The 13,824-nt window shown below is 40.7% G+C and overlaps 1 protein-coding gene across 2 annotated transcripts in view; it reads left to right on the top strand.

The window, feature by feature from the left end:
- Positions 1–6,158: 6,158 nt before the first annotated feature.
- The window catches only part of TMEM168 (transmembrane protein 168), a 51,042-nt gene continuing 43,376 nt past the window's right edge, over positions 6,159–13,824 (top strand). Inside the window, exons 1-3 of one of the 2 annotated variants that reach the window (XM_060020754.1) lie at positions 6,161–6,380; positions 10,790–10,826; positions 11,647–12,043. In XM_060020754.1, coding sequence (XP_059876737.1) covers positions 10,819–10,826; positions 11,647–12,043 — 405 coding nt within the window. In that variant the 5' untranslated portion in view covers positions 6,161–6,380; positions 10,790–10,818. Of the gene's footprint in view, positions 6,381–10,789; positions 12,044–13,824 lie in introns of both variants that reach the window. The other variant, XM_060020752.1, reaches the window with a different exon arrangement.

Raw genomic sequence — 13,824 nt, 5'->3', positions numbered from 1 at the left:
GTGGCCTATATTACATAATACCCAATAAACAAGCATGCTACAATAGCTAACAAATTAAGACCTCTAAATGTTATAAAAGGAGAGAAGTATTAGGTTTTCTAAACCCTATTTTGTCTTAGAGATATTCAAACCTTAATAATTGGAATCTCTTAATTTATTTTAAACTCAAGTTTGTATGTTTTATCCCAAATTTGTTTCAGAATGAGCTCGGTAGTTTAGTATGTATTTTTCAGATAAGAATTTGTTACAGATGGCACTACTGAGGGGTAACTTTGAGTCTACATAAGCAGTGTTCAACTGTGAATTTTATTTTTAAACAGAACACCTTTGCTCAATTAATAGAAAGCTATTCCACTTTTTGCAATAATATAAAGCACTTGTTATTCATGTCACTGCTTGTCTTTAGTAATTGAATATATTGATAACTGTTTTGCACTATAGATTTTAACAATTTCTAAGATTGGCCCCATCAGTAGTACCAAAGATGGTACCTATGTTTTTTAACTTACAGGAAAATACAAAAAATTAGGTCATAGGCGTTGACTGCAGGATTGTTTCTTAATTTGTCAATAAGATTGTAAAACATAAATTTGTTAATATTGTTGGATTGGAATACCCACGTAAACGATAAAAGTAGTAGGAAGCATTACTCAAAAGACAAAACAATGCCTGGTAGCATTTCCTGGCACTGGGCCTATTTGCACCTCTTTACAGAGAATAGCCAGGAGAATGTACATGCATTTTTATTGCTTGTATGTCTTATCTATTGAAGGCAGACACAACCAAGTAAATCAGTGATCTCCTAATAACATTCTTTCCATATACCTTTGAGCTGGTGTGGGGGGAATCAGATATCTAGAAGAATATGACTTGTTGTCACAGATACAGTCTACATGAGGCTATTATGGAATCCACATGTAAGTCATTTACATTTATTCCCTAGACCTACAAATCTTTCCTAGAGTTAACTAATGCCACTCTAGCTATTCCCATTGCCTTCTACCAAGGAAAAAGAATACAAACATGGCCATGGCCAGTATTAATTTAGTTCTCCCTCAAACTCTTGTCCTGTAACATATCCCCTGTTTGGAGAGAGTTTGCTGAGACAGGCTAAAGTATGTAGGAAAGATAAAGTCATCCAGAAACAATTATAGTTTTTAAATCGCCACAGGCCTTTTCACTAGGAATCTAAGAGATAACATTCGCAAAGCCAGGCCTAGAAGTAAAGTAGATGCATGATTGCTGGCAAGAAGAGAGGTAAGCAGGCTAAATGAGCCTGCCTGCAAGTAGAAAGATGCTTAGGAAAGAGACCTGAGACAGAAAGAGGGTCTAATGGCTTGACTGTGAAAAGGAGCTTTTATGTTTTTCAATCCCATTGAAATATTAGCACAGATTAAAGTACCAGAGTGCAGGTTACTGTGGAAAATTAGAGACCTGGGAATTTAAAAGTTAAGATAACATTTTGATAGGAAAAGCTCTGGATCTTGTGTGACCAGAAGTATTATCAAGGTAGGAGGGACCCCAGTGGCCTGGAGAATGATGCCAATTGGAATGAGCTATAGAATGGGAGTTAGAATGTCACAAACCATCTCCTTAGTCCTGCTTGATTCATCATTTGAGGCTTCATTACTATAGTATTACACTAGACTAGGTACTGTAAGGAATAGGTGTCTGTTGTGCTCTTCAGAGCTAACAATGTAACTTAAGAAAAAAAGAAATACATTTGCATTAATATGAAGCAAGAAAAACTTTAAAATTGAAGAATAGTATATTCTGGCACTGCTGCATTTGGTGATACATATCATTGAAATCTGTTCATGTGATTATGGCACACTGTTCATAACCAATCTAGATGCAATTAAATACGGGTATCTCTCATCATGGAAGTACCAAATATAAATTATGCCCCTCCCTGCCGCTCCCAATTCAACCTCCTACACTCTCTCCTTCACCTCCAATGTTAACCCCCTGAGGGTGGGGCAAGGGAGAACCCAGCCTGTGCTCACCTTTGCAACAGCTAGTCCCTCTGCCTAGAATTTCTCCCTCTTATATTGGATTTGCATGGCTAGCTGATTTTTGCTAATCAGATCTTAGCTTGCATGTCACCTCCTCAGGAGGATCTCCCCAGTCCACATAATCTAAAGTAGTCTCTGCATCACTCTATCTGAAGTTTATCCTTTTCCTTGTTTGTCTATACATATGGGCAAGGCCCTCTTCCATCCTATTCTGTATCTTCAGCTGAGAAAAGTGCCTTGCACAAACAGGTGATCAATAAATATTTGCAGATGAATTCATTTTACTTTATAGAATGCAAGCGAGATGACACAGCTTCACTGCCAATACTTAGTTTATGAATTTTTTTTCGGGGGAGGGGAGAAGGTCTAGGTCTGTTTTATATTGTTTATTACTTAATGTATTCTCAGAATCAGGATATAGCTCAATTTATACTTCAGAAAAGTCTGAATTGGTTTGTATAAAATGTAGCTTAGATCAATACTAAGTAACTTCCCCCCCTCCCCCCGCTTGCTTACTCCTACCCATTTAGATTTCTTGTATCTTAATCTCAGATCCGTTCTCACCATGTCTCTGTGACATCCAATCCCCACCTCTCTCTCATTGCCAATAAAATAATTTAAGTTTGTAAGCCATCATTACCTTTACTACATACTAAAAAGGAAGACTTAGCTAATTGATATCTTTCAACTCCACAAGAGAAGTGGTACTCCAGCAGTTTCTTAATTTGTGTAAGGGATACATTATTCCAACTACTGCCCAATGACTTTATATCCAGATAGGTTTCCACCATTAAATACTATGACACCTTGGGCAAATTTCCTCAGGACTTATTTCTTAATCCACAGATTTTGCTGTGTTGAAGATAGGTTTAAAAACAATTTATATAAAGCAAGTAATACAATCTTGTCACATGGTAGGGATATAACACATAGTGAGTATTATTTGTTTTAGCAAATAGGCTTTAATAGCCCTGTTACTTTCTCTTAGTCTTGCCTGTTCTGTGCCTTCCACACACATTAACCATTTCACAGCCACCATCACCACTCTCACTACTGCCCCAGGAACTTACCTTGCTTCATTCCTGCAGTTACCCAGGGAGCATAGCTTTCTGTGCCTGCTTTTTTGAGCCAATAGCTCCCAGCTGGTGCTCATGATTGGTTGAGTAAATACTTGGCATTTCAGTTTCAGCTACTAGACTTGTAAGGTTGGGGGGTGTGAGTGAAAAATGTTGGCTGCCATGTCAGTAAACAAAGAATGTTGCAGCCATCAAATTACAGGTCCCTCCCCACCCCCGGAAGGTGAGACCTGAGGAGAGTCAGGATGGGAAAACACAGGATACTGGCTCAAGGTAGCTGATGTACATATCAAAGAAATGATTTCAGTAAGCCCAGACTATTGCATCTTCCCATACATAGAAAAGTGTTAAATTCATTAACTTGAGATGTCTGGTTTTCTTTAATTAACACTAATCTTTTGAAATTCCGATTACTTGGTCTTTGTTGTGAAAACTCCTATATATCGAGGCTCCTCCCTTACCTCTTTGGAGCAGTCTCTCAGAGCAATCTGAGACTGTGTCCTGGGCTTAAGTCCTCTGTTTTGTCTGCCAGATAAAACATAATTCTCAACTTTTAGGTTATGCATTTTTTTCAGTCAACAGGGGAGAATTCACCACACATGGAAACAGGGTTCAGGTGGTGGGAATCCATTAAAGGCAAGTTGAATTAGAAGTGAGGACAATATATTCAAGTAGAAACATCTAGCAGGTAGTTGGAAATGTGACGCTGTGTTCCCCAGAGAAACAGAGTTACAGATTTGGGAGCTGGGTACTGATTGAATTTAGAGTTAGACAGGAGTCTGGAGAGAATCAAACACAAAATTTTCATTTACAAATGAGGAATCTGAGTCTGAGGGTGCTTCATCACTTATAGACGTGCTGTCCACTCCAACCCCTCACCATCTATGAAATGAAAATGAAGAAATTCATACTCTGTTAGGGGAAATAGAACAAGAATATAGAAGACACTAATAGAAAATAAGTGGGAGGAGAGGACCTACTCTGTTCTATTATTTCATTTAACAAATATTTAAGTACCAACTATATATCAGGCACCACGTAGGCTTATTTAATGGTGAGCAAAACTGGACATGTCCCTGCATTTGAGGAAATGGAAGCAGGCTAGGGTGCAGAGTTGGGGGAGTGTGGTGGTGAAATCAAGCAACTCAGATTGGGACTTCAACCCAGCCGGAACCCAGATTGGGACCTGAACCCACGGTCTTTTAGTTGAGATCACACAGCTGGTCTCAGGACTTAAAGAAGCTCAGGTTCTTGATGTTTCCTTGCAGAAAGAATTCAGTGAGAGACAAAGTGATAGGTAAGAAGTGAATTTACTTAGAGAGAAACACACTCCACAGAAAGAGTGTGGGTCATCTCAGAAGGCGAGAGGCCCCAAAATATGGGGTGGTTAGTTTTTATGGGCTGGGTAATTTCAAAGGCTAATTAGTGGCAGAATTATCCCAGTCATTTTGGGGAAGGGGTGGAGATTTCCAGGAGTTGGGCCACGGCCCACTTTTTGACCTTTTATGGTTGACCTCAGAACTGTCATGGCACCTGTGGGTGTGTCATTTAGCCCGCTGATGTATTACAATGAGCGTATAATGAGGCTCAAGGTCCACTGGAAGTCAAATCTTCTGCCATCTTGGACCTAGTTGGTTCTAACCACTTTTTGTCATGTCCTACGGCTATGTCATTCTTTTAAAGGTTGTGCCCTGCCCCCTTCCCTACTGTTTCAGTTGGAGGTCAAGCTGCTGTATAGTCTGTTGTTGTGCTTTATCCCAAAGGAGATAAACCATGTAAAGGTTTTAAGATAATTTTTATTTTATTTTTTGTGGTACGCGGGCCTCTCACTGTTGTGGCCTCTCCCGTTGCGGAGCACAGGCTCCGGACGCGCAGGCTCAGCGGCCATGGCTCACGGGCCCAGCCGCTCCGCGGCATGTGGGATCTTCCCGGACCGGGGCACGAACCCGTGTCCCCTGCATCGGCAGGCGGACTCTCAACCACTGCGCCACCAGGGAAGCCCTAAGGTAATTTTTACATACATCATCTTATTTAATCCCTACAACAACCCTGTAAGGTAGGTATTATTAGCATTCTACTTACATATGAGGGAACTGGGGTTCATAGAGACTGACCTCGCTAAGTGCTATGAACAGTAGAAAATTATGGTAGGGACAGAAGGCTGGCAGGCAGGAAGGGCTTCTTGGAGAGGGAGGGGGAATTCATACTTTTTGAGGGCCTACCTTATGATGCCAGAAAAAAAAAATGTTTTACTGAATATTCACAACATAGAAGGAAGGTTTCCTTCCTTTGCAAAGAAGGTTTTGTTACCATTTCTTAGATGGAGAAACCTAGGTGGCACATAGGAAGGGGAGAAAACAGAATTCAAACCCCAAAATCATCAGCTCCACAGCTGTTGTGAAACGCTGCCGAGGAATATCCCCTTATGTTTATTCAGTGCGTTCAGATACAAAGAAGAATTAGCCCTGGAATGTGAAGGACCCTCAGGATGCGGGGCCGGTGAACGTGTAAGGGACGGGGGGCGGGGGGAGAGGGGTAATGGAATTGGGTCAGGACTGGGGGAGCTTAGCGTTGTCGGCGGAGTAAAGACCCAGGCGGTTTATGAAAGGAAGTCTTAATTAGAAAAGGAGGCGAGAAGGGCTTTGAAGGCGAGCCTAAGGAGCTTGAGCTTTTAGCTGGTCAGTGGACACAAAGCCATATATTATGCGATAGGTATTAAAGAGCAGCAACGCCTCCTGCAGTATCTACTGTTCTTGTGTGGCCGGCCGGCCCGGCCGCTTTGCCCCGGTCTCGGTCAAGCCCGAGGTGGCGGCCTAGAGGCTTGATGGACACGGTCGGCCTGATCCTTCGTGGTCTTCCAGCTTCCTGTTCGCCGCCCATTCCAGGTCCAGGAAGGCGGCAGCTTGTGCCCCAGGTGGGGCCGTTTGCGCTCGCGCAGCGCCGAACGCACCTGGGTCCGCGGCGGCTCGGAGGGTTTGGGCGGGGAGGGGGGCAGGGCCTGGGCCGGCTCTCAGGGAGGAAGCGCGTCGTGCCGCTTGACCCCGGCGGCGTTCCGTACCGTCGCGGATCCGGCGGCGGGAATATGGCGGCCGTAACCGGGCCAGTAACGGAGAAAGTTTCCGACGAGACTGGCCTGTGCTAGAGCGTGCGGCCTCCGGCCCTCGACTCCCCTGGAGTCCCGCCTCCCCGCTCCGAGTCGCAGGCTCAGCCGCAAGGGCCCTCCCTTTACCGTGCTGGCCCCAGCGCCGACTCCGAGGGTTGAGAGAGTTGGTAGCAGCGGCCGAGTCAGGTAGGTGGGCGAGGGGGTCACTGGCGAGGCGGTGAGACCTGGGCACAGTCACCGCCCAGGGCTCAGAGTGGTGCGGGCCCCAAGCTCCGCCCAGCCGGCCTCCCGGGGCGGAGGTAGGGATACCTGCCCGGAGAGAAGTTGATGGTGTGGGGTGGAGGATGGAAGGCGGGGCGCCTCTCCGTATCCCCCAGCAGTTCCCCACTCAGCTGGGTTATGGTCGACAACAGCGAGGCTTCTTCTTGGGCCTCCCACATCTTGCTAGGAGGAGGCAGAATGGAAGAAGAATTGTTATTGCTGCCCTATTGCTGAGGGATTTAGTATTCGAGGTGCCATTCTCCTTGTATGAGATGGGTCCAAAGAGTTATTATCATGAATTCATAGAACCGAAGCACTGGAATTCCCCGACCCTGGGTGCTCAGTATGTTCTTTCAGCTTTTGACACTTCCCCTAGATGGGACGGAAATAGTTTCTGAGTCTAAAGACGTTGCACGTGATATAGTGTGTCTTGGATTCCCTAGAAGTAGGACATGAAAGAGAACTTGTTGGTTTGGAGGAATTTGGATGAATTAAGTGAGGGCTGGCATAAGGCCGAGAGAGAAGCAAACCAATTAGACAACTCGTTTACTCTTTGTATATTAATACGTGCCCTATAACTGATTGGCATTGTTGTTAAATATAGTTATTTCTGCATCACTCTTTATTTCTTCAACAAGTACGTGTTGAATACCTACTTGGTGTCGAACTTTCTGCTAAACAGAAAGTACTTTCTGCTAAACAGTATTGTCTTCAATACTGGGGTACAGTATCGAAGACAGACTTTCAGAGACCTTTTGATCTAATGGGGAATGCAGATTTTAAACAGTTGATGGTCAATATTTTGCTGTTACAGAAGTACATGGATCATATAAATGAGTCAAGGTGATTGCCCTAAGAAGATCATTTAAGCTGAGGCGTAAAGAGTAAAGAATAGGAGTGAGCCAGGTGTGAGGACTGGGATGGGGCCAAGAGGAGGGAAAGCAGTGCACCTGGAGAGGGAATAGCATTAGTATGGTTCAGAATTGAAAGGTCCGTATGGCTAGAATACAAGTTCAAGAGGAAGAATGGTAAGAGATGAGGCAGGAGAATTATGCATATCCAATGAGGAGAGTGTTATAAGGCATTTTAAGGAGTTTAGACTTTGTTGCTTAGAGTGATGGGAAGCCGCTGGGGGCTTTTACGTAACAGAATGATGTGACAAATTTTGGCTTTAAAAAAAGATACTTCTTGGAGAAGGGCAAGAGTGGATGCAAGGAGACATTCAACCATGAGATGATGGTGGCCAGAACTGGGATTGTGACCTTGAGGATGAAAAGAAGTAGATACATTTAAGAGGTGTGCAGGAAAAAGAGTGGACAAGACTTGGGTGACGATTACATACAGGTGGTGAAGGAGAAGAGGGTTTAGAGTAGTACATAGGATTTTATAAAACAGACCCTGGCAGTTGTTAGTTAACTTTTCTTGTATTCAGATTGACTCTTCTGTGCTCCTTTTTTTATCTGCCTCTCAAGGAATTTCCTACTGAATCATTAGTGATGGCAGACCCACTGAAAAGGTTTGCAGTGCTTTGTTGTTTTACTCTGATTCAGGCTGTTTGTCTTTTGAAGAAGGTCAGAATGGGAAAAGACTTGTAAATTAGCTATTTAAAAATAATATTCTGTCATGTTGGTTTTGGCCTATAACAGGGTGGCTGCATATATTCCATGCTATGAATGTGCTGTACTTTATTATTTACGTGTTTTCCTTTACCTTTTTCTAAGCTTTTACCTCAGTGCAGAACCGAGCTAGTGCTTTTATTTCTGTCAGGTAGGTTAATATATATGTGTTTAAGTGTATAGTGAGAGAAGAGCCTAGGCTTGGGATTGAACATCCAAAGGATAGATTCAGAATGAAAACCCTGCAAGGAGACAGGAGAGATCAGTGAGTTAGGAAGAAAATCTGGAGTCTGGTCTTTGGAAGCTAAAGGAAGGGCAGGTTTCAGAAGGTGAAAGGAATCAAAAACGTCAAAGGTTGTTTGAGGAATGTGCAAGATAATGAGTGAAAAGAACCCATGGGATATAGGAATTCGCAGGTTATTTTAGAACTTGGCAGAGCAGTTTGTTGTGTGGTGGAAACCACTGTTTAGTTGGTATGAGAAGTAAAGCAGTCAAATATTGGCTGTCAAGAGGACCGAAGATTGAACTTGGAAGAGGAGATGAGGATTAGTGAGGATTGTTTAGTTTTGTTTGTTGTTTCTGTATTTTTTTTTTTTTGGTATCATTTTTTGATTTGTTTTGTTTTGTTTTGTTTTGCTGTACGCGGGCCTCTCACTGTTGTGGCCTCTCCCGTTGCGGAGCACAGGCTCCAGACGCGCAGGCTCAGCGGCCATGGCTCACGGGCCCAGCCGCTCCGCGGCATGTGGGATCTTCCCGGACCGGGGCACGAAGCCGTGTCCCCTGCATCGGCAGGCGGACTCTCAACCACTGCACCACCAGGGAAGCCCTGCTGTCATTTTTTAAAAAGAGCTTTGCAAATGGTTGTGTCAATGGATAAGAGAAGAGTTGGAGTTTAAAGAGAGAGGAGAGAGTGTGAAGTTCTGGAAGAGGCAGAGGGGAAGGGATACATGTGTGGCTAAAAGATGTAGCCTTAGATAGGGAAGGGACAGCCTTCCTTTCTTGAATCAGGAAATGTAGATAGAGGTGAGTTTGTGGTGTTGGAAACTCCGGTAAGCTCCCTACTGATGACTTCATTGGAGGCAAAGTCATCTGGTGAGAATTTGGTGGGAAGTGGATGTCAGAGATTTGAGGATAGGGAAAAGAGGTTTGCATAATCACAGAGAATGAGAGTGTGTTGACCAGAGAAACACAGAACTATGTCTCATGAGTTGAGTGGCAACCATTTAGTCTAGTGTGTGATTTTTTTCCTCCAACAGTGTTCAGTCATCTGAGCCCAGACTGTACCATCGACCTTTTGAGGACATATATTCCAACATATTTGTTGAATGATTATATAACACATAGAAGTAATGTTTAAAAAAATGCAACGTACTCTAGATACTATCAGTTTCTTAAGTAAAAAGATAAAACCTAAATATACCAAGGAAGATATTTTCTTTAGTGGTGTGTGGTTTCTTAAGAAATGATTGAATGAAAATGTAATTGAGGAAAAATTAGCATTCTTAGTTAATTAAATAAACTTAGCTGTAAAAAATATACATGTTGAACATGTAAATTAGTAATAATACTTGGAACCTCCCAGAGACCCTAAAGCTGTCACCTGGTGACATTCTTTTCCAGCTAAATGGGTAATTAAGAGTTAATTCCAAGTTATCTCATATTTCTCTTGGGTCTTTCTTTTAGTGTCCTGCTATTAGAAAGTATAAATAAGCTGATCACAAACTAGTTACTTTTTGAGTTTTTATTGATTGAGTTCTCTATGGATATTCAGTGTGACCCTGAGCCATTGCATGGATCATTTCTTCTGAAATAGCATACTAGAAAATTTGAAGAATTATGTAGTAGATAGTTAAATCATTTTTTGACTACATCATGTTTGAAGTGCAACTTGAAGGGGCACTTAAGATTGAAATAATTATCTGGGTTCTTTGACAAATAATTGTGGTAACTTTTTAAAAGTAAAATTATAGTTTTAAAAATTTACCTTACAATAAATATTGGTCAGCATTCCAACTTTACAGTTTTGACTAGAAAGGTCCAGAATTGGTTTGCTACAAAGATTGTAGGTTTGATAATCAAAGTAATTTAGTAGAGGAAAAAGTACAGGGAGAATTATGGATCAACTTTAGTGACTGAGTAACTTTAATACAGTTAAACTTCTAATAAGTTTATTAGTTAAACACTGTTAGATTAAGATTTCATCGCATTTTAGAGGTGACTGGTAAAAAGATGTAGATGATTTTAGGCAGGTAGTAATGGTTGCTATTATTGGATACTGATGCTTTTCAAATTAGAGGTAATGATGAGGTCCCTTGTTTCATTTAAGAATTGAGTAGCTTTCCATTGTGCCAGACGCATCTGCTACATCTAAGCTAAGTTGAATATCTCATCTTTGCATGTTGTTGAAAAACCACATATTGGAGTAAAAATGAATTATGTGAATTCCTCACCATCTCTGGAAAAACAGTTTCATTGATGGTGACTTAGTCATACAATCCTAGCATAGGATGAGTAGAAAAAAATCTCCATTTTTGTTTGGATAAACTGCAGAGTTTTTAAGCCAGAGACAATTACCATTAAGATACACACAAGTCACATTTTAAGCTGGGTTTCAGAACAAACTTTATTTCTCACTTATTCATTATTTTGTATAAGGAAGATACATGTGAAAGGCAAATTACATAAAATTAACAACGAAATATTTTTTCTTCTTTTTAGATCACTACAAACAAATTCCACCAGAGAAAATGCTGAAGTAGGAGTTACAGAAACATTGGATTTGCTGGATGAAATACAAGCAGTTAATTTTTGTAACGTGGGGAGAAAGCCCAGATTGACAGATTAATGTGTAAATCACTGCGTTATTGCTTTAGTCATTGTCTCTATTTAGCAATGACAAGACTGGAAGAAGTAAACAGAGAAGTGAACATGCATTCTTCAGTGCGTTATCTTGGCTATTTAGCCAGAATTAATCTACTGGTTGCTATATGCTTAGGTCTTTATGTAAGATGGGAAAAAACAGCAAATTCCTTAATTTTGGTAATTTTTATTCTTGGTCTTTTTGTTCTTGGAATTGCCAGCATACTCTATTATTATTTTTCAATGGAAGCAGCAAGTTTAAGTCTATCCAATCTTTGGTTTGGATTCTTGCTTGGCCTCCTGTGTTTTCTTGATAATTCATCCTTTAAAAATGATGTGAAAGAAGAATCAACCAAATATTTGCTTCTAACTTCCATAGTATTAAGGATACTATGCTCTTTGGTGGAGAGAATTTCTGGTTATGTTCGTCATCGACCCACCTTACTAACCACAGTTGAATTTCTGGAACTTGTTGGATTTGCCATTGCCAGCACAACTATGTTGGTGGAAAAGTCTCTGAGTGTCATTTTACTTGTTGTAGCTTTGGCCATGCTGATTATTGACCTGAGAATGAAGTCTTTTCTAGCTATTCCAAACTTAGTTATTTTTGCAGTCTTGCTGTTTTTCTCCGCATTGGAAACTCCCCAAAATCCAGTTGCTTTTGCATGTTTTTTTATTTGCCTGATAACTGATCCTTTCCTTGACATTTATTTTAGTGGACTTTCAGTGACTGAAAGGTGGAAACCCTATTTGTACCGTGGAAGAATTTGCAGAAGACTTTCTGTTGTTTTCACTGGGATGATTGAGCTTACATTTTTCATTCTTTCAGCATTTAAACTTAGAGACACTCATCTCTGGTATTTTGTAATACCAGGCTTTTCCATTTTTGGAATATTCTGGATGATTTGCCATATTATTTTTCTTTTAACTCTTTGGGGATTCCATTCCAAATTAAATGACTGCCATAAAGTATATTTTACTCACAGGGTAGATAACAATAACCTAGATCGAATCATGGCATCCAAAGGGATGCGCCACTTTTGCTTAATTTCAGAGCAGTTAGTTTTTTTTAGTCTTCTTGCAACAGCAATTTTGGGAGCAGTTTCCTGGCAGGTAAGCTTACAGTTTGTTTATTATGTCAGTGCCTATGATATGTGATTAAATGCTTGCTTCAAGAGTTGAATTATTAGAATTGAAAGGTCAAGTTCCTGATTTCAGAAGTAGATGGTGGGGCACTTACTTAATTTTGTTCCTGGAATTGAAGTACTGAATGAATATTGACAGGATAATTTCACTTGCTTTCTAGCAAGAAGAACCAGAATATTAGGAATACTCAGCATGTGACATGCCTCCTGCCTTCTTATTGTTCATTAATGAAACACTCATGGATTAAAGATCCTTAGAATATTAACATTTGAAGGGTACTTAGAGATTGTTCTTTAATTTTTTCACTTTACACATGAGGAAACTGAAAGCCAGAAAACATATCCAGAGTCACTGGTACTAGCCAGAATTAGGTTACCTAGCTTCTGTCTAGTCCATTGGTTTCCTCATTACATTTCTTTTATATAGTCATTTTCCTAAGATTTTATGTAAAAGGTGATTAGTTATATAATAACATATCAGATTCTTAATTACAGATTAGAGCCTCTCCTAAGAAAGAAAAAAACTAGTTTTACAATACATTTGCTTCCCACAATATGTTTTTGTTTTTTTTTAAAAAAAGGTCTTTTGTAGACAAAGACATTCAAACTATATGGCTAGAGTTTATATCTGTAGTTTATATCAGTCTTCCATTCTCTGAACATTTATTGACTGTACTGTATATCAGGTACTGTACTGGTGCTGAAGATCTTGAGATGAGTAAAAAATGTCTCCGTCATTAAAGAAGGCACAATCTCTAATGGGAGGCGGAAGAGGCAAGGCACGTAAACCAATAATTATTATTACAGTGTCACAAATACTGTAATTTGGGTACATTAGGTTGTGATGTAGGGCAAAAATGAAGGTGAATTTTGCTTGGTGCAGTCCTCTGCTTTGCACCAGTTGCAGCAGAGTGATTTGTCGATGTGAGTGTCTGAAGAGGAGATGTGGAGACTTGCCTGGGAATGGTACATTTTAGTCATTGTGGGCTAGGGCATGGAGCCTGTGTGGGAGTCAACCAGATGATTAAAAAAGAAAAAATCATGGGTGTTGCCTGAGGATATCTTACTCTATTTGCCAGTGCTAGGGACTATCAGAACGATGATGATGGATGAGAACTCTACCAAGAGTTCTCATTCCTCTTCCTCTCTTCTCTCCTTCCTGTTAGCTCCTTTCCCAGCCCGACATTTGTTTAATTCCAAATCAGCCTCATTCATGCTTGACACCTTTCTAATCATCAAATCCTGAAACCAGATATTTTGTAAGTCACCAAATTCTTGTTTTCTCATACAAGTGGTCTTAAACATGGTGTGTGTACTACTGGAGATACACAGAAGCTTTCCAATGAGTCTGTCAGCAAAGATAATTTTAAGACAGTTTCTAGATTTCACCTTCCAGTCAACTGTTTCTTAAAGTTTATCTACTTGAGATAGGTGTGGAGTGGTATCTAATTGTGATTTTAATTTGCGTGTCTCTAATGACTAATGATGTTGAGCATCTTTAATGTGTGTATTAGTCATTCACTTACCTTTGCTGAAGTATCTATTCAGATCCTTTTTTGATCTAAATTGGGTTGTCTTCTTATGATTGAATTTTTTTAACATCTTTATTGGAGTATAATTGCTTTACAATGGTGTCTTAGTTTCTGCTGTATAACAAAGTGAATCAGCTATACATATACATATATCCCCATATCTCCTCCCTCTTGCGTCTCCCTCCCACCCTCCCTATCCCACCCCTCTAGGTGGTCA

The sequence above is a fragment of the Delphinus delphis genome, chromosome 9 (genome assembly GCF_949987515.2).
Source record: "Delphinus delphis chromosome 9, mDelDel1.2, whole genome shotgun sequence".
Lineage (NCBI taxonomy): Eukaryota > Metazoa > Chordata > Mammalia > Artiodactyla > Delphinidae > Delphinus > Delphinus delphis.
This window is presented reverse-complemented; position numbering and strand designations above follow the sequence as displayed.